Raw genomic sequence first — 20,217 nt, 5'->3', positions numbered from 1 at the left:
TTTGACAAAGTAGAAGAATGCGTGGAATGACAAAATGCAAAACCTCTAAAATGTCTCCATTGATCATTTTTCTTTAGCTGTCCATCACAAGTCTGAGAGTGTTATAAATTTGCAATGAAAAATCAGTTGTGCATTTTCGGAAATTCTAAAATACACCCAGACGCGTGAGATGGACAACTAAGAAATGCAATCAAAACACCTCTGTTGTAACCCTAGTTACCAGATAGACTTGTGTAATTGTTTTGTGACTTGTTTAAGATTTGGTTATATTTACGCACAGAGACGACTTGATTAAGGCTCTTGGAAGACTGCAGTCATGGTTAAAAGGAACCAACGTGGAATGTTGGAAGGAAATGAAAAAATAGTATCTGGTGGTAAAGTAATGCTATACCAGATTCATGCTACTTCTGCCTTTGTTCCAATAAACATTCATAATTCACACGGCTATAAGAGGTCCTTGTCAGACAGGAGGTCGCATTTATCATTTAAACAAAAGACTTTCCTTGGGAGGACAATACACTTCTAATCTAATCTCTTTTTAAATGGTATCTCCTCTCTTTAGTAGGATTTGTTTTACCATGAAAAGTTATTTTAGTGTCGCTCCGTGTATCTCCAATAAATGCTTCTGCTCGTCCACTGTGACATTTACAACACCACACAAGAAGTAGAGTGATCACTTTTCCATGGGGGAATATGAAAAGTCACAGCTTTCTGAAGTGTCAAAAGGCAGTGATGCTGGATAGACATAAATAGGACAGTAGTGTTTCATGACATGGTACATCTCAAGAATGCATGCCTCAATGCCACTAGTGTGTGGGCTTACACTGAAAACAGCAATATGTACAGCAGTGTGTATGGGTAGGTATGATGAATACTGTTCCTCCTATGCAGCTGGGATAGTTTGCTCTAAGGACCACAGACTGCAGGTTTTGCTATCAGTCTTGGGGAAGATGGTGGGGGGAAAAGCCATGAGCTACCTGAAATATGCAGGATACGCAAAGTACTGCTTGGTTTCGAGAGATGGGAGGGGGCAAGTGGGTACACACTGGTAATCCATTCTCTTTAGTGAAAAAGAAAAACACTGGAGATATTTGATGCTGCCAAAATCACCACAGTCTTTATAACTTTTGCCAGAGTCATGATTCATTCCCCACTCTCCCAAACCACAGCATACAGTGGAACTTCACATGGCGTTTGTTGTGAGACCTTAATGTGGTGCATGTAAAGAAAAGATTAGGAATAATACAGTGGCAACATGTGGCACCCTTTTCCCACCAAAAGAACAAGAGTTGGTTGATGAAGATCACGACTGTGCCACATGTGGATCATTATCAAGAGCCAGGCAGGGATTGTTAAAACTTCAATGTGGTCTTAGATTGGGGCTTTGAAGCAGGGCAGAAAGAAAAGGCTTTCTAATCAAGGCCTTGCAAAAACAAAAGCCACAATGGCCAAACTCGAAGAAGACAATCTCCAACCTTAGGAGCCAGATGTTTTTTGTTTGTTTGTTTCTGATGAACGGAAAACCAAGCTAAATGGTAAAAGAAATGTATTATGCGTCAGTCTGTACTTGTTTCATTTGTTTTTGCATAAAAGCTGGGCATGAATTCTTTAAGGTATAAAATAATATAACATAACACGTTCTACTTAGTAAATGGAATTTAGACCTGGAATTTTTTTTTTTTTAATAGAGTCAAGATAAGTGTACAAGACTGTACCCTGGATTTGGTCTGGAGTCTGGAGTTTGGCATGAGTCCACACTGTAATTGTTTCACTATGTCACTGCTCAGTTGTGCTGTCACTAAGACTGACATCACATTTAAAACTCTCTTACATTTGGGGATCTTATTCTAGCCCTCCAAAACATCAAGGTTTAATGAAATCCCACCATTTGTTCCCCAATTGTTTGGTTTTGTATGTTGATAGAACCTCTCTGCTAGTGATTCAGTCTAGATGCTCAGTGACAGAGTGCTTCTATGTAGTCCAGAAGTTTGCAGTCAAAACTCTTTAGGATGAATACAGAAAAGAGAGTGTGTTATTGCCATGCAGTACTGATTTAATAATTAGGAACATAAATGATTTGGTTTTATGGATCATGGTATTTTGGCACAGATTCAAAGCATTCGACATCGATGTCACAAATAATGATGTCAGTCTTGAACAGGGTATTTAGTGTTGTCTTTCCATGAAGTTGAAGGACTTAGAAAGAGAACATAGTCAAAAATTAGAGCAGCAGAAGAACAGTTATACTGACCTACTATTAACCTAATATAGGTTGAATTCCAAAAACAATGAATCCCACATTTCCTTATTATTTCCATATTTTTAGTTACATCCACCCTGTGCATATACGTGCCCTCATCTTTTAAACTCTGTGCCCACAGTTATTCAAGTTATATAAGTCAAGTCCAAGCCCAAGCTGAAATGACACTAAAACATTATTATAACATGAAGTGGCTTAACACTGGATAAGTAGTTCTCACCACAGCTTGGAAATACTGTTGTATGAGGAACCCTTAAGAAAAAAATAAAAAAAACATTGAATAGCATTTGAAACTAAATGTATCTTTCAAATTTAGTGCTTTGTACTGGGGAAAAAAGTCTTCTGTAATTCTGAAATGACTGCTTCATGAATGACAACTTTGTCTTGATTTTTATTTTATTTTTTTGTGTGTGTGCTTTCAATCATTTTACAAATGAGGCCTTTATCCTTGTAATCACAGCCCAGTCGCCTACATCTCCAGTAGTTTTAAGTTACATGGCGACAAGGGATGTAGAGAGTTCAGGCCTTAATCAGAACCTGCATGCTTTAGCTACGTTTTCAACTGCTTCATTGTATCACTGTCATCAGCAGCTCTCCCCCAAAGTACCCTTTAATGTTTTGATCATTTTCATCAATGTGGAACTGGACTCTTATTTTGACATTTACATGTTTTGACATATTCACTCAAACATTGTAGGCCACATGTGTGCAGTTTAGACACACAATACAGTCCAGATGCTGGGTGAAAGTATACTATGAGCCAATAGGAATCCAATGGATCAATGCAAAATTTAGGATTTTTACTTGTTCAATATGAACAGTTGAAGCTGTGAAGGCAGACTTAACTTGAAGGTTTTACATTCCAATTGAGATCTTCAGAAGAGCAATTTCACCTGTCATGAATTGTTTCATCAGCAAATTAAAGTCTCTATTATGACAGATAGATCTTTTGTCGTCACTAATGGACCTCCTGAACACTGTGAAAGACATGGGGCACTTATAGGCAAATTATTTTCCTGATGTGAAGCAGGAATGGTCTATCTATATCCTGTCAATGCCCCAATCAACTAATTATCATAAATTAGGACATTTGTAACAGAGTTCTATTGAGACACAGAAATCCATTGAATTTTACAGTTGAATTGTGCTCTTGAGAGAATGTAGCACCATTCAGTCAAAGACACTTGTATCAAAGAGTTGTCCATTTATAGCAAATGATTATACAGTTGGCAAGAAAGGCTCTTCTCTTTGAGGCAAATAGTCGAGCAGCAAAATAGGAGTTCAACTGCAAGGAGTAATACCTACTTAGCCAACCCATACATGAATACCAAATCCTAATTTACAAGTTTACTACCCCAAAAATACAGACAGATACTAAGGCTGGGACACATCACACCAGCATCTTCTTTATGGCTGCAGCAACTAGAATGAGTTTAGAAAAAGGGAAAGGGTTATACATGACATCAGTGTAAAGTTGCTCATGATTAAATAAGAACTGAAGAATGAGCCACTAACCACGAAGCATGAATGAAGCAGGTGATGCCAGTCAAGTGATGTAAGTGCTTTGCCTGATCTAATGCAATATCCTTTACTTGTGTATAAGTAACAAAAACACAATTTATAACAACCCTCTCCAAGTGAAGTTCCTGCATTTGTATTCTTACTGAAGGGAATGTCCAGAAAAATAGTCAGCAAAAATGTCACCGAAGTACAGCTAACGTTATCACACGTAGTATAGCTTTAGACTGATTTATTAACTTGTGAATGGGATTGTATTGTGGTAGATGGTCTGCACAGATGGCTGAGCTCAACTACTTTTTAATTTATATCTTGTTGGGCAGGTTAATGTTTTTTTAAAAAAATGACATGATTCCCTCCCCCCCGCCAGCCATTATCCAGTTTCCAACTCCCTGATGCCTCCAATATCTCCCAAGTGGTCCGTACATCCAAACCATCCACATGCCAACTCGACCCTCTCCCCACAGCTCTTGTAAAATCCTGCATTCCCTCTCTGCTCCCCTTCATTACTGCCATCATTCACTCCTCACTCTCCACTGGAACTGTTCCCACCCTCTTCAAAACTGCTGCAGTCACCCCATCATTGAAAAAAACAGGCTCAGATCCCAATGATTACAATAACCTTCACCCCATTTCCAACCTACCCTTCATTTCCAAAATACTTGAAAAAACTGTCATCGCTCAACTTCACAACCACCTAACCCATAACTCTATGAGCAATTTCAGTCCGGCTTCCGTCCCCGTCACAGTACTGAGACGGCTCTCATTAAAATCACAATAGACCTTCTAATGGCAGTGGATTCCGGGTTACTCTCCATGCTCGTGCTCCTTGACACGAGTGTGGCCTTTGATACCATCTCCCACTTCATCCTCCTCCATAGATTATCCTCCATTGGCTTTACATAGTCCAACTGACTCAGGGTGAAGGCAGGGGACACCCTGGACAGGTCGCCAGTCCATCACAGGGCTACACTTAGAGACAGACAACCAAGCACACTCACATTCACACCTATGGACAATGTAGAATCACCAATTACCCTCAACATGTCTTCTGTGGGAGGAAGCCAGAGAACCTGGAGAGAACCCATGCACGGGGAGAACACACAAGCTCCACGCAGAAAGATCCCAGGCGAACCGGTGAATCTTCTTGCTGCAAGGCAACGGTGCTAACCACCGAGCCACCTTGCAGCCCCTCACTGCCATCAGATGTTCGTAGTACCGATTCACTGCCTCTCTTCAAATCCAAACACAAAATCCATCTGTTTAGAACTGCCCTCTCCCTGTAATTTGCTCATCCAGCTTTATTTTCTTCTGTGATGTTTTTTATCTGCTGTTATTGTTGCTATTTGTTGTTTTTGTTGTTTTTACTCTTCTTGTAAAGTGTCCTTGAGTGCTCTGAAAGGCGCTTACAAATAAATAAATAAAATGTATTAGATTGTTTTAAAGCTGATTGTATGTCTTCAGCATCATAATCTGCAGAATAGCTTGTAATTACAGCTGTCAAATTAGTGTAATCGGTTGACAGTTGCAGTTGATCAGAAGTACATCGTAATAAAACTCAAAACGAGTTCCTCAGTTTTAAAAAGTCGCTCTTTGACTATTTTCAAATGTAGATTATAATAAAGTTCTGTACATGATGTGACTTAAATCAGTGTCATAATGGAGTCCTGTCAGTTCTTGAGTTCACATAGTTGAAGAAGTGTTTTTTTTGACAATTGTTTGAACAAAACTTAGCGAGGCAGTAGCTGACTCTTGGTAAGCAAGGATGCTCACTGCACACTGAGGGCTGTGTGCAGTCCTATTAACTATTTCAGCTTGGCTCTGGCTGCTGCTGCCTGTGTTACACAGCAGACATATAGTACAGTACCTGATTACGCACAACAAAGGGTGCAATTTTGCATAGTAGTTTTAGGAGAAGTATCAATAAACGCGGTTGTTGTTTTTATTTTTCATTTATACAATTTTTTTATTGGTGTTATTAAACATTGCTGATTTGAATCTCCAGGCCTTCTAGGAAAATCTGCTGGAAAGTCACTCTTTATTCAGGAGTGTCTACTAAAGTGCTTTTGAGCAAGGCATTTATCTATTATTTTGTCATAATATTGAAAAAGCTTTGCTATTTTCCAGCACAAAGCAAAACCCTTATGAATTAAAGTTATGCCGCAAAATTGCAAAGTAACTTCCTCATGATTGAGGGCCCTTCCTGACCGTGTCCATAAAAGTGTTTGTCAGATAAAGGAGATTCCCCCACAGACATACCTCAGGGTGACTCAACTCTCGTGGTGTCACACAAGGGAAGCAGCATGTTGGCTAATTTTATCACACAATGCATGCTCTTTGTCAGTGCGGCTCCGGTGACAAATGATTCCTTATCTTGAGGGCTGTTGTTTGTTGTTGCTGAGTAATGTCCTGGCCACTCGCTCTTGTCTCTGGAGCTTTCAGAGCCCTCATCTGCCCTGCTGTCAATTGTCAAAAACCACGTTCACATTACAGTCATGTGCGCACAAACACATGCAGCAAACTCGATCAAAGTTGCTCAGGATTTCAAGTAAGCAGAAAAAAGCAAACTTTCCTTGATTTGTACACAAATTCATGTGTCATTTCCCCCATGGGGTAACTGTTTTCTGTGTTTGCTATTTCCTCTCTGACTTAAGCTTTCCATCACTTTCCTCAATGGACTTTCCATTTGCCTACATATGATCTAATGAAGACAGACATGTAGATTAATGTGGATCAGGCTTCTTTTCTTTTTCAAAGTCGCAAACTCATGTCCTTTTTAAATGGTTTGACCCTATTGGCAGTGGAGGCCTGATGAAAGCGACGTGTGTTGCTCATGGGGCCCCATGTTTATTTGACTTCCAAGTAAACATATCATTGGCCCTCAAGGCTACAGAACAACCAGAATATGCAAATGCTGCTTTGCTGTTTGATCAGTTTCACAGCACCATCCTTCCTGCCAAAGGTGGCTGCAGGAAGGAGAGAGATCTTCTTTGCAGGGAATGAGTTAACAATTACTGCATCCAACACTGTTAGTGTACAGAATTCTCCATATGGAGAAAAAAAAACTTTCTAAAACACACAGAGGGCTTCACAAGTGGTCCTGAATAAGAAATAACGTGCACAATTTATTTTACTTTATTTTTTTTAGAAAAGACAGTCTTACTATACATCAAGATCTAACTTGAGATAAGATTTTCAAGTATAACGTCGCTTTAGAAATGTTGTCACCCCAAGGCAGAGAAGCATTCAAAACACATGTTTGGTGACCTTGCACATCCCAGAGGTTGTGCCCTTAATAATTCATAACCTCCCCTTCTTCCTTTTTCTTTTCCTCTTTGCTTATCACTGCATCAACCTAAACTCTTTACTTCCTCCTTTACTCTTGTTTGTTTGCCTAGCACAAGGTTGTTTTGTTTATTATTTTTTAAAGGAATCACAAGAGAAGGGAAGAGAAAGTGATTGCGGTTATATTTACCAGTAACCAGCATCATTGCCTGTGTATTCATTCAAACCTCCTCCAACACAAATTTAAACTGCACCAACAAACAGATCAATTAATAAAATGTATTTTATGTTTAAAAAAGTAGTTGTTTTTATTCACTCTCTCTTCCCCTTTTCAGATCACAGGGTATTCCATACTGAGCCGTGAGATTTCTTCCCTTCTTCGGTTCTGTAAAAAACTCAAGACGATTCAAAGAAGAGCCTCATGTCAAAGAACTAGAGGGATAAGTGGGTGCTGTCTCCCCAGGATTTTTATCAGGCTGTCAGGCTTTTAAATGACGTTGGGTTGTACGTTAGTCCTCTGTCCTTCTGTGTGTGGATGTCAGGCTTGTGGCTGTCGCTTTGATGAGTCAGGAGTCGTATATTTACTGAGACCAGCTCGCTGACACAACACCAGATGGAAAAGAAGTCAGCAAGAATGCCTTAGTTTAAAGCTTAGAAAAACCTTTGCATGGTAGACTTTACACTGTAGGTTTTCACCACAAGTTTCTGTTACATGATTAAAAATATATATATAAATTTGAATATAATTCTATTTTTAATATTCAGCTTAGTTCAACTCAGATCATATTTTTACAACAGATATCTCATTCAACTTTGTGTTTGTGTGCCCCGATAAATCCAAGTAATTTAATAGTCAATTTAATTCAGTTTTATTTGTGTAGCGCCAATTCACAACACATATCATCTCATCGCACTTCACATAGTGAAGACCTTACAAACTTTAAACAAAGAACAGAGAATCCAATAATCCATTTATTATATATATATATATGACATATATGACAACCACAGTCAACTTTTTTCCTTGAAAAAAATGTGGACCTTACAATGAGGGCCACCTCACAAAAGAAAAGACCATGGCAGCAATATCAGACTGGGGAGGAGAAAAAAATCACCTGAGAACCAATCCATTTGGTTGGAGGCCCTCTGACCTGCTCCACAGCTGTTTCTTGTTAGTGCTTTAAAACCAATTCCCAGAGTTTCCAGGCTGAATCCTGCCCCGAAGAAAGAGGCCAGACAAGAAGGGGGTTTATGAGATCCTGCATGTCTCTGTGAGTGTATATAAACAGCACAGTCTTAATGTTTTATCTTATCGGGATATTTGACCTGAGAGTGCAGGGGCCTGCACTTAAGATGCTCTGCCCTGTTATGAACACCGCCAACCCTCAGCTATGTTGGTCTCAGTTCCTTCAAAATCTTAACTCTTTAGAATTATTATACTCGGGGGATGTGTGAAGTTTTTCAAAGAAAGTTTAGCTGTGATTCAAATGTTGCAAAGAGTTAAATAGATCATAAATAAATATGTATTAGTTTTGTTTAATATAATAAAATAAAAGGCTGTCATTCACAGATTCAAATTTCATTGCAAAAATATGTGGACACATTTTATTTTCACTTACCAGCAGACTTTTAGAATACTGAGAACTGATCAGCATTGTAATGCCAGCACACATAAAGACAAAGCATCCTGCAGTTAAGAGTGAGATGAACCACATGTTTTTAGAGCTCTTGTAAACTTTGCTGCCATTAATGTCACTATGAAACTAATGGATATCAGTTGTTTATTTAATAAAACCTGATGAGTAAAAACATTTGTATGGACAAAAATGATCTTAAACCCAATTTTTTTGCCTTACAAGAATGTACCACTGGCCTTTTTAAGCTAATGTCCATCCGTGTCATAAACAACACTTGTGTCTTCACTGCTAAAAGGGGAAAATGTTGTGTATCACTCTGTGAGCCTCCCAGACACATCTAACAGATTCAGTATGGCAGTTTGATGGAGACCAGACCCGGTCCGTACAGGAGATCCTCCCCAGTCTCTTGCTCAGGCCCAGAGAGCAGGCTCCCCGGGAGGGTGCCTCACCTCAGGGTGACCCCCAGCTGAGACGGCTTTAGATTGATGTACGCAGCCTCCTTCTCCCACACATTGTGTGCTGTTTTGGGTACTTCCTCTGCTGTTCCCTTCTTCTTTTATTTAAAGTAAAAAATGCCCTGTTTACGAGTCAGGGAGGGGGAGTGCTGAGGTTGCGCTAAAGATGCCGTCATAGGGCGCTGAGGACGCTCTTTGTGTGAGCTGGCAGCTTCTCCGTCAGCTGTGTCTGAGAGGTTAAAGGGCTCACGGGAGACAGAGGAAAGCTCTGAGTTCCCGCCGTTTGAAGTGACTTTGCTTGATTGGTGCGTTTGCAGTTGCCAGAAGCGAGCAAGCAAATGCTACTCAGACCTGAGAGAAGGAGAAACAGAATGATGAACTCTCACATTAAGAAGAGAGGTGACTGTGGCAACTGAACATGTCAAGTATCACTCCACTCAGTGGTCTGCACATTTACAGCACAGTGAAAACTCTTCCAGCCGGGCCTATCCTGTTTTACCTTGCATCCTCCTCGCCACTACTTTTCCTTACCATCCCCGCAACAATCACAAACCCGGCGCATTAATTACTTGATCAGCCTCACACCTGTGCTCTATAGTGGCCAGGCAATAAATCAGACGTCTGCATGGGAAGCTGATTATCCTGACACCTCATCAGTCTTCACAGAGAGGCCCACTGCCTGCCACAGGGAGAGGCGCACTAAGCCAAGCTGCCTGCACATTACTAGCGCACAGGATACACCCAGAACTGCTAAATGAACTGCATGTCAGTCGTTAGGCAATGATCAAAAGGTGCCTCTTCTGGACACCAGTGAATATATTTCAACTTCCCAAATGAAAATTTTATATCTCTAATTGTTGTGTTTTTAGTTGAGTATAGGTCTCAGTGGGGAGTTGGCTTAAAATTTTGTTGGTGATTTTTAAACAAACCAAAACAAAAGATTTTAACAGTTGAAGGTGAAGGTGCCTGACAGAAGTACAACTCTCCTTGGTCTGTTCCCCTTGGCACCTATTTTACACTGAATAGATGTTAGTAACACTCGCTAATGGCAACCCAGGTGAGATAAGGTCTTAGTAGCACTCAGTCTTTAGAACAATTAGGGGAAGTAGTGCAGCACCTTGTAGCCCAGGTGATGGATCATAGTGGTGGTGGGTTCGTGGGGTTGATGCTGGGAATAAGGAGTGATTGGCTGAGGCAGGCGTGCAGATCTGACATAGACTAATCGCAAAGGAGAGAAGCCAGCTGGGTCTGAGTGGATCTGTAAACATGCCGGGACAGGAACGGAGGTAGCAGAGGCCTGGGCGGCTGAACAACAGCTCTGCAAGATGATACAACACATCTGGGGGGTAGGAGGGATGTGGGTGTCATGACAATGAGATATAAACATCAGCCCAAGGCCCTGATAGCAATTCATGTGCTAAGATTTTAATCTCACACTCACTCATATGGAAAAAGCTCATTATAAAACAGTCTTTTTCATAAATGTCACAAAACACACTGCACAAAAAAACTGTAATAATCAATTGTTCATATGTATGTGTCTTTAGTGATCAACTCAAAAGTTTTCCTTTTTAGCATTGTAGCATCTTTCAGCTAATTGTTTTTGTTTTAACAGCACCTTAATTTTACTGTTTTGTTTCAGTCTCTTTTTAGCAAAACATCCAACAAACTTACTACACACTAAGCAAACACAGTAACTGTAAAGTCCAGCTATATTTCTCAAGAGTTGGTGGAGACCAAAACAAAGCTAAAGGAGAGTCAATGTTCGACACAAATCCAAATCAAATGCCAGTGTTGTTCAATGTCTGTTGGAATACTAAATAGGCAAGTCTTTTCAAGAGTCTTATTGCATCATCATTTTGTTAAGGCAATGTTACATCAAAAGTGTGTTTGTTGGTTAGCACAACAGTGTTCTTTTTACCTTACTGCGAGAAGCACAAACATGATTTTATAAAAACTCTATATGTTTTTAGATTAAAGAATAAAACCATAAAATTTCAGCTGTTACATTTTATCTAAACCTGAGTGGCAGAACAGTCTGAGTTTAGCAGTAAAGACTATCTAATCGAATAAAAGAAATCTCAGCCTTTACCCATGCCCATTTTGTTCGCATTTGAGTTTGATTTGGTTTTTAAGCCATGTACTGTGGACACATTTCAGTTCAGAAATAGAAACATCTGATTTCTAATCTGCCGTTAAAAAACGTTTCAAGGTCCCATCACAATGTCTTCTTTACTGTGCTGACTCCAAACCTCTGGAAACCAACTTTTAGTTTCCAGGCAGTGAGTGTTTGATGTGTGGATCATAACATATACAGACTTAGCAGGAGTTCACAGGGACTAATGAATTTCCGCTCAAACCATCTTGTGTCATTACGGAGACCATTGGCGTAATCCACCTTCTGCCCAAAATCCCCGTATCAATAAAAAAGGTATCATTTTACCCTCCCTGAGGGCTGTTAAAAGTAAAGAGCCACCCTGTTAAGACTTCCTTTCATAGATGGCAGTGGTTCCGTGCTTTCCTGTAAGCCTCTAATCCCTCTGTCGCCATCGCTCGTCCATGTACTGCCCTAGAGGAAGCAACGTCTTGCAAACTAAACCTGCAGGTTTCATGTTGTGTGTGTAGTGCAGGATTCCCGGATTAGGCTAAACACACACTTTTTTATTAACCTTGGGCATAGCACTTGCTGCAGTGTGTTTTGTGTGTGTGTGTGTGTGTTAGTGTGTGTAGGTGTGTGTGTGTTTTTAAAAAAGGCATCTCTGTTCAACCTCCAAGTAACACGTTTGTGTTTGTCTCAGTCTCAGTCTCAGATGGTTGCTTACTGAGACTGAACTGTAGAACAAATCAGTGTCTGTCTGTGTAATTGTGAGTGTGAGTGTGTATGCAAGCACATGAGCATTTGTGTATAGCCATTGGCACGGTGCTGTGTAGTTAGGACCAAGGCCAACTTTTTCTGGTGGAATTTCCTGTCTGAATTGAGCACCCCCACCTCTCCTACTCCTCTACTCTTCGCTTCCTTCTTTCCCTATGTGCTTCCCTCTCTTTTGCTCTCTCTCTCTCTCTCTCTCTCTCTCTCTCTCTCTCTCTCTCTCTCTCTCTCTCTCTTACTCACTGCCCCTTTCTGTCAAAGCACAACAAATGCTTTTTTTTTCTCCCTGAAAATTATTCCTGGCTCGGCCTGTCCTCTCAGGGTATTATTATTATCATTGAGTATTTCCTCGAAACTGTGAGCCCACTCCACTCTCCACTTCAGCATGGTCCTGAACTGGGGCTTCATTTGGACATAATGAGACGGTGCTTTTCTGTCTTCTTTCCCTGAGTCATGAGACTCCAAAGGGCTTTTGTTAACATTGAACACCTGGCATTGTCTTTAGTGAGAGATCAAAACGGAGCTTTAACATGCAAACTAAAAAGGAGGAGAAGATGTGGGGCTCCTCCTGCTGCTTGGCAGAACTTTTGGCATGTTTAGAGCATCATTATGGGGGATTGGGGGCAAAGATATGTTCAGTCTGATAAGAAACACCTTATGAGAGATTGGAGCAGATATGGTGCTTCAAAACAACCAGTGGTTAAAAGTCTCTGTGGACTGGATTGATTCATGATATAAGATTGCACAAACAAAAGCCCCTCACTGCATTGCAGCACATTTACTGAAAATGACAAAGATTCAATGGGCCTTAAGAAAAAATAAACCACTCATCCCAAGGTCTGTGTGCTGCATGCATGAATACTGTGAGGTACACTATGTGCTTATATGCATCAACAAATCTACACTATGACAGACTCAAAAGACATTACACTTATGATATCAAACTTATCTTAAATATCTGACTGTGCAGGCGTCATTATCAGAAAAAGCAATGCAATAAAATCAGGGAGCATCCGCTGTTTTCAGTGAATGAAACAGGGCTCAGGAACTGCCTTTGTGTGTAGATCTGTCATTCTGACCTAAAAACACTGCTCAGTGGTGTGTCGTTTTATAGTGTAAGACAAGATTTTGCAACCCCAAAAAGTTGTCATGGTGACCATTTTATTCTCCGTCTTAATGGCACGTTGCACTTGAAACAAGTTGTGCTAATGTCTGCCACACTGTTTTGGATATATGAAACCCAGGGTGGAGTGACCCCACATGCAAACACACCCAAGGGGGACAGATGGGCAGTTAATCAAGAAACTGAGGCATGTGAATCCCAGTCTTGTATCCCAGTCCTGTACCTGTCGGTAGTTGTCCCTACAGCCCAGAAAACAATGCAGCTGTCTGGGTGATGGAAGGTGCTGCTCAGCCCTTATCACCCCACATCCAGCAGCACCAACCTGGGAGGAGGCAGGGGGAGGATTCAGCCTCTGAGCTTCTGCTTGGCACTGTCTGTTTTAGAGAATTTGTGTGTTTAATTAATGGACGGACCATTATTTCTTTTTTCTTTTCTTTTTTTTTTTAAATGAAAGCACAATCTGTGGACAGTAAAACATTATAGAATATGAGTTTAATGATCAACTCGTCAAATTGGCTGATTTCCAGCACAACCTTGCTGTCTTTGCCGCAGTGTAGTCTCCTTGTCTTGTGCCCTCCCTACCCTCTCCACCAGAGATGTGCCAGGCAGCACAAGCAGGGGGCACCTCTCAGACAAAGCCCGAACTTCTGGCTCCACTTGTGAAACAAAGCTCAAACTCCTTTTCCCAGCTCTCACTCCCTCTCACTCATTTACTGGGTGCCTCTTTTGGCTTTGTAACACACAAGTTGACTCGGAATTGGCCGTCTGTCTTTCACACAAAAGCGAGGGAGGGTCATTGGCTGAGATCCAGCAGCATAGATTTTGATGGAAACACAGAGCCCTTGGCCTTCTAAGCTCAAAGGCAAGAGGAGGCACCAGACAGCTTTTTACAACTCATTTTGTCTTCACAGTCAGTTCTCGCTCCTCCTTGTGCGTCCAGTTCAACTGTCTGTCTGCTAATCATGCCTTCAGACATCGAGGGATTTTTGCTAAAGTTTTAAGATATGCATTATTTGCTATGCAAATCTGTTAAGTCTGTCATTTCTGAAATGTATATTCCTACATGAATTATCACAGTATATTTTAAAGAGAGCAGTCTTCTGGTAACACTAATGTTGTTTTGAGAAAAAATTTTAAGATGCAGGAGTTTCATAGGGTAGTGTGTTCTTCTTTAACTTAACTAAACAGCAGAAAAAAGCAACATGTTAGATCTAAAAATAAAAAATAGAGGAAATATCTTCCCAAATTTTTTCACAAAAATATAACTGAACAGTCCTTGTCTTAGACCGTTCATTTCAGTAAATGTTGTTATGGCAATGTTACAGTAATGCCAGTCCCATCCGGCAACTGAGTTCTCAAAGGGAAAACAATCATTGACAGGTAATGCTTGTTCTTAAACAAAGTCCACACCAGTCAAATGTTTCACAGTTCACAGCTGCCTTCAGGGAATCTCTCCCTCCCCAGTCATATGTAATCCCACCAGAATTAACTTAGAACAAGATGGTACAACGTCATGATGATTGCCCCAGTCCCAGTAACAAAAGGCTCAATCAGGGTTAAGTAGCAGTGATGTCTGTCTTTGTTACTGGCATCACCTAAAAACAACATCCAGCAGTCTGCTGTAGCCTACAGGCACAGAGTCCTGTTACACCTTGTTTTCACATTGCTGGCTGGAGTGAATTAGGATACCTAAGGCACATCCTAAACATGATGGTGTTTTTACGAATATAAGCATAAAAAGAAAATCCAAAGGATATCATCATTACTATGTATTTTAATAGGATGTAGTGAAACGCATAATGCAGAACACTTTCTTTTCAAACAATGATCTTTCATGCAACTGCATTTCCCCTGTCATATCTTGGCCTGATAATTGCCATATTATTTCCATTCTGCTACCATGTACAATATTCAAACCCAGCACACTGTTGCTCTGAGTTTCTTTTTTTTAACAGAAGTCATGTTTCATCAACTAATTATTTGCAGTTGCTTACATTTTGTGTTTTTTCCTATACCTGTCAGTGAAACACAAACATTTCTGCTCAAATGTTTCATATTAAAATCCTGTCAGTGGCTGAAAAGACATAACTAGTCCCTTTCTTGAAAAAAAAGTGACGAAAACACAAAGAAAATAAGGTATAGACTTTGAAAAACCATGTAAACCAGAACTGATTCAAAATGTTTAGTGATTGAAACTCAGGAGGATTTTGTTGCTGTATTGACTATATTACTGTTGATATACTATTGATAAACATTGTGCTAAATGACTGGTTTGAAAATACCCTATGGGTAAGTTTTTCACATTGTTAATGTGTCCATATTGGGGTTTTATAAACAGAAATAACTATTTTTTTCTGGACTTTGAGGTTTTCATGCATAACTGGCTTAAGGAATCAATCTTTTCAGCTTATGTGGTCAAGTTTTTGGTATCAGTATTCTTCAGATTTAGTTTTTGAGCTACTCCAATGTTACAACTCGCCATTGTCTAGTGTAGAGTAGTTTCACAGTGTTTTAACATGAGTTGGTGTGCTGAGCTGCAGCGAGTGGGGAGGGGTGGGTGGAGATAGAGGTGGAGACTTTAAAATCTGCACATTCTAGAGGAAACGACGGTGTAGAGTTACATGTAAGACATTTTAAGGCATGAGGCAATTATTTTAATGGGAAAAACCTTTACATATGCACTTTTAATACACAATGACGAGTTTTCAGGGGTTAAATTAACAACCACAGAGAGACTTTAAACCATCTCGATATGTTTGATTATGGCGTGTTGGTATCAACTTGGTATAAAAACATCCACTAATTTCTCTCTTGACACCCAAAGCTAGTGTTCCTCTCAGAATAATGATCAGTTCACACTGAGCTTTGACCTTTAACCTTTATGGTCCCAGGCTTACTGGACCATGTACAGCCACAGAATCCTAACTGTAACCCTGGATTAACTGAAGGGAGCTGCTCTGCTCCATGCTCTCTGTCTCTGTGCCCCACAGTGAACGCCTACACAGCTTAATTTTAGACCACTTTTCCAATTTTTTGTGTCTGGAAAGCCATTCTAAATTCTGTTTTATTTTTCTGAATCAAATATCTGAAACTTTTGAAGAATTAGTAGGCCATTTGCTTACGATCAGAGCTTTCCTCTTTAAATCAAGACAATACTGTAGCTTACTCATCTGCTCTAATAACAGTAATTTAATAAATCGGCTGTGTTGTTCTAATGAGACTTCCCTTAAGCCAACACACCATTTATTGCAGGAAATGGTGGCTTTGTGCATTCTTTGTCTGACACATAAAAACAACAGTCATGGTTGTGTAAAACCTGCGTTGGTCTTATTGGACAGAGTCGTTAATGAACAGACAGTTCTTGGGGCAAAAGCCACAGACAGTGTATAAGGTTTCAATTACTGGCAGATTACGGGAACCTAAAAATGGTAGAGTTGCTTCTCAAACTGCATTGCAAGCACCAGTCAGCAACTATATTTCAGCTATATAATATTTAACTGTCTGAAGTTACACTACAAAAGGCTGTTCTCAATGCTATAACTTGTCTCTCTCTTTATTTACTTACAGGTACCCACCACCTTTTCCCTACTTTTCATACACCCATCCCAATCGACATGAGGCACCATGAGGGGCGTTACCATTATGAGCCACACCCCCTCCACACAATGCATGGGTAAGTGTCTGTTTCTTCTGAATTAAATTATTCATGGTGACCTCTGATATTAAAGTCATCAGATGCAACAAAACATTAATCAAATTACCAGGATGGGTATAAAGTGATCTACAAGACATCATGAATCCAATTTTTTTTGATGGATTGTACTCCTCAGTAAATTGTAGAGCTTTAATCAAGAGTTGATGCAAGCTGATATAAAATAGGAAGCATATGTAGAGTAATATTATAAGACATTGCAGAATACAATGATTTCAAACCTTAAAGCTAGTTCCAGGGAAAACATTGTGAAACTGCCTGTTTGCAGGTAATAAAACAGACTAGAATTACAGCTTTGTCGGTGTGTGCCTCTGCTAGCCAGTCAAGTTACAGTTTACATCTTTGTCTGTCCAGACTGACAAAATATATGCAGTCAAGACTTGTGTAATGTGTAAATTGTGTTCACATAAAAGCTGATTTTAATTGAACACAAAGTTGTAGCCATTACAGTCAACTATAATATTAACTTGATCAAGTGCAACCCAAAGAACTTTACATCAATAAACAATGCTTCAAATATTGATGCTTAACCCGGCTGTGCAGAAGATTTACACAGTCATCACAGTTTCAAAGTGAACTCCCAAATTAGTGTCACCACATCACTATTTGACCAAACGTGAAGTGTCAGTCTCCATTTGTGTTGATGAGTTATGGTGCTACCTTTGACCTTTTGGATACAAAATGTCATAATTGTATCCTGTTAGACATTTGTGTGAAAGTTATTCATAATAGCGCAGCAATTTTTCACTTATGGCCAACAGCACATTTTGTAGGCTCACAAGGACCTTTGACAACCAAAGTTAGTCAGTTCATCTTTTAATCAAAGTAGACATTTGTGCCAAATTTGAAGAAACTCTCTGATGGTGTTCATGAGAAATCACATTTACAGAAATGAGATAGATGGACAACCTGACAACAGAATGCTTCCAGAAAGAGCTGTTCCAAGTGCAGAGTCATATAAAGGATCAACTAAGTTTAACATTTTTAAATATGAATTCTCCAAAAAAAATGGAATCTGAAAGTTGAATAAAGGAGTCATAGGATTCTCTTGTCAAGAGGATGGACACTTCTTTGAAATAAAAATGAGACAATGTTTTTGCAGATTAGATTTTTCCAAAATAGTCAGTATCTGAAGCAGATAGATGTTTCAGTGTTACTTGTCAATTGGCACTTTTCATAGTTTTGTCTGAGAATTCACTTCTGCTACATCATATTTGTCATCATCAGAGCTGGAGAGCAAGCTGTTTTTTCTGAGCTTCCCCGAGAAATCCAAGTTTAGGTACATCAAAGGCAGATGCACAAACCAACAGGGAGAACAAGATGAAGAGAGACAAGAGACATTAGTGCCGATACAACAGACTGTCAGCATTTTCTCTCTGAACAGTCATGTTTTTAGACTTGGAGAGGTCTGTGGTGCTTGCATCACCCAAAAGTGAGGAGCTCTGCCAAAATACTTTTCTGTAGTCGAACAGCTCTGCAGAGAGACAGCCTAGTAGAAAACTGTGATGAAAGAAATACATAAATGATTTACTTAAGAAAGAGTTGCAGCAATACCTATAAAGGTCAAATCCTTTAATATTCTTTATTCTGAAGGAAAATCATAAACTTATAAGGTTTGGAAAATACTAACTAGTAGAAATCTAGGCGTGTGCCTGGTTTTGCAACTTGTCTTCTAACTTGACCTAAAAAGAAACAATAATTTGCTTTCTGACTTATTATTGTAGCATTACCATAAATGTCTGGTCTTCTTAACATTGCAAAGCCTTCCTATGCTTATCTAAAATATTAAAATCCAGGAAGGGAACCCAGGAATAAGATCAATAGAGGTTTTGTGAGAACTGTGCTGTTACATTTAAATTCAGCAAGATCAGGTGATACACAGTGTGGCCAGAGCTATTCATCACCAGCAAAGCGAGGGAGCGGAGGAGGGGAAAGTGTGGCTATGCACCCGCTTTGTTGTGATTAATGTGATGTGACTCTGACAGAGTGTTCCAGCTAATTCATCAAGGCCTTGATCTAGCTGTCTTTTCCCCAGCGCGCACCAAATTCACCTAATTACCGTGTGTCATCCTGAAGAAATAGAGCAGGGTGTCGGCGCAGGGCACTTGGTGGCAGCACTTCGTCAGTGGCTGGTTGCTGAGTGTCAGGGTTGCACTTCCTGTCTGAAGGATCGCGCTGACTCCATGGAAAGCACTCTTCATTCCTGTTTGCATGTAGCATAATGAGGCATGCAGGTCATTCTATCATAGTTGTCTAACACAGATTCTGCAGTTCTCAATTTGTTGTTACCTGGCTGGCAATACAGGCACACAGCCTAGGACTCAAAAGATCAGTTTACATTATGCGTATGTAGTTTTGAGTCCCAGGTGCCACCTTGGTTTTTTGTAATTTTGTGAGGCTCTCCATCTAAACTAACATGGAATATGGCTGGTTTTTTTTTGTTGTTATGATGGCCTTAGTGGTGTATGGTAATGTGTGAGTGTTAATCCAAAAGTTCCAAGACTGTGCCTGTAAAAATCCAAAACCGCCCCTGCTTTAAATTTGGCTACCATCCCTGCCGAGGTAATCTCTTTGTGGAGTGATTCACCACTCCTAGTACACCCGTGACTGTGACACGCTCCATGCATGCAAAAACAGTATTGAAACAGTTTGATCAATCCATCATACATTTGAGGCTGTGACTCTGTGGCTACAGTAAATACTCAGACTACCTTAACACTATTTAGGACTCTTTTATGCATTATACTGGACACTGGCCTGAAGGGGGCACAGAGAAGCTCAGGGAAGCAGCAACATGTTGCAGTTTAATGGGTGTGAGTGTAGCCAGATGTACATTTGGAAAGTCCAGTGTTGCCTTAAATTGTACAAATGAACAGAGAACAAATTGTGTGAAAAACAAAATATGTGATTTCAGAGAGAACTCCAACCCTGCCTTCCTTTCACACACTGGCCAAGTTGCAGAAATTGCCAGATGAGGCACCCAATTCCACAACTGAAAAGTTGGGATGGCAGGGAATTTTACATGCTGTTTGGTTATCATTTTGTGAAAGGGGGTTTCAGACAGCCTGGATCTGAGGCTTTTAAAGAAGCCAAATATCTTTGGGAATTGATGTGGTGAAACAAGCTTTTTCGTGTGGCATGTGGACTGACCATATTTAAAAGAGGTTTACACCTGCTTTTTTACAATCTGTTGACCCTGGAGAGTTGTGAGGGGAGAAGATGCCGCTTTAATTCCATTCAAAAGCTGTGATACACGCAGGTGGTTGGGGGTAATAGTTTTCAGGGCAGTATGAATCAGTTTTAAATGAATTGCCCAGGGTTGCAATGTCAAAACATAGAGCATGTGTCTTTTTCAGCA

General features: G+C 40.1%; 1 protein-coding gene across 1 annotated transcript in view; it reads left to right on the top strand.

The window, feature by feature from the left end:
- The window catches only part of gli2a (GLI family zinc finger 2a), an 85,808-nt gene that overhangs the window by 32,599 nt on the left and 32,992 nt on the right, over window positions 1-20,217 (top strand). Inside the window, exon 3 of the mRNA XM_008286064.1 lies at window positions 16,715-16,820. Coding sequence (XP_008284286.1) covers window positions 16,715-16,820 — 106 coding nt within the window. The remainder of the gene's footprint in view (window positions 1-16,714; window positions 16,821-20,217) is intronic.

This window comes from Stegastes partitus, unplaced genomic scaffold, assembly GCF_000690725.1.
Source record: "Stegastes partitus isolate 25-593 unplaced genomic scaffold, Stegastes_partitus-1.0.2 Scaffold429, whole genome shotgun sequence".
NCBI classification, from domain to species: domain Eukaryota; kingdom Metazoa; phylum Chordata; class Actinopteri; family Pomacentridae; genus Stegastes; species Stegastes partitus.
Note: the sequence above shows the minus strand (reverse complement) of the source record. Positions and strands in the feature narration are given on the sequence as shown.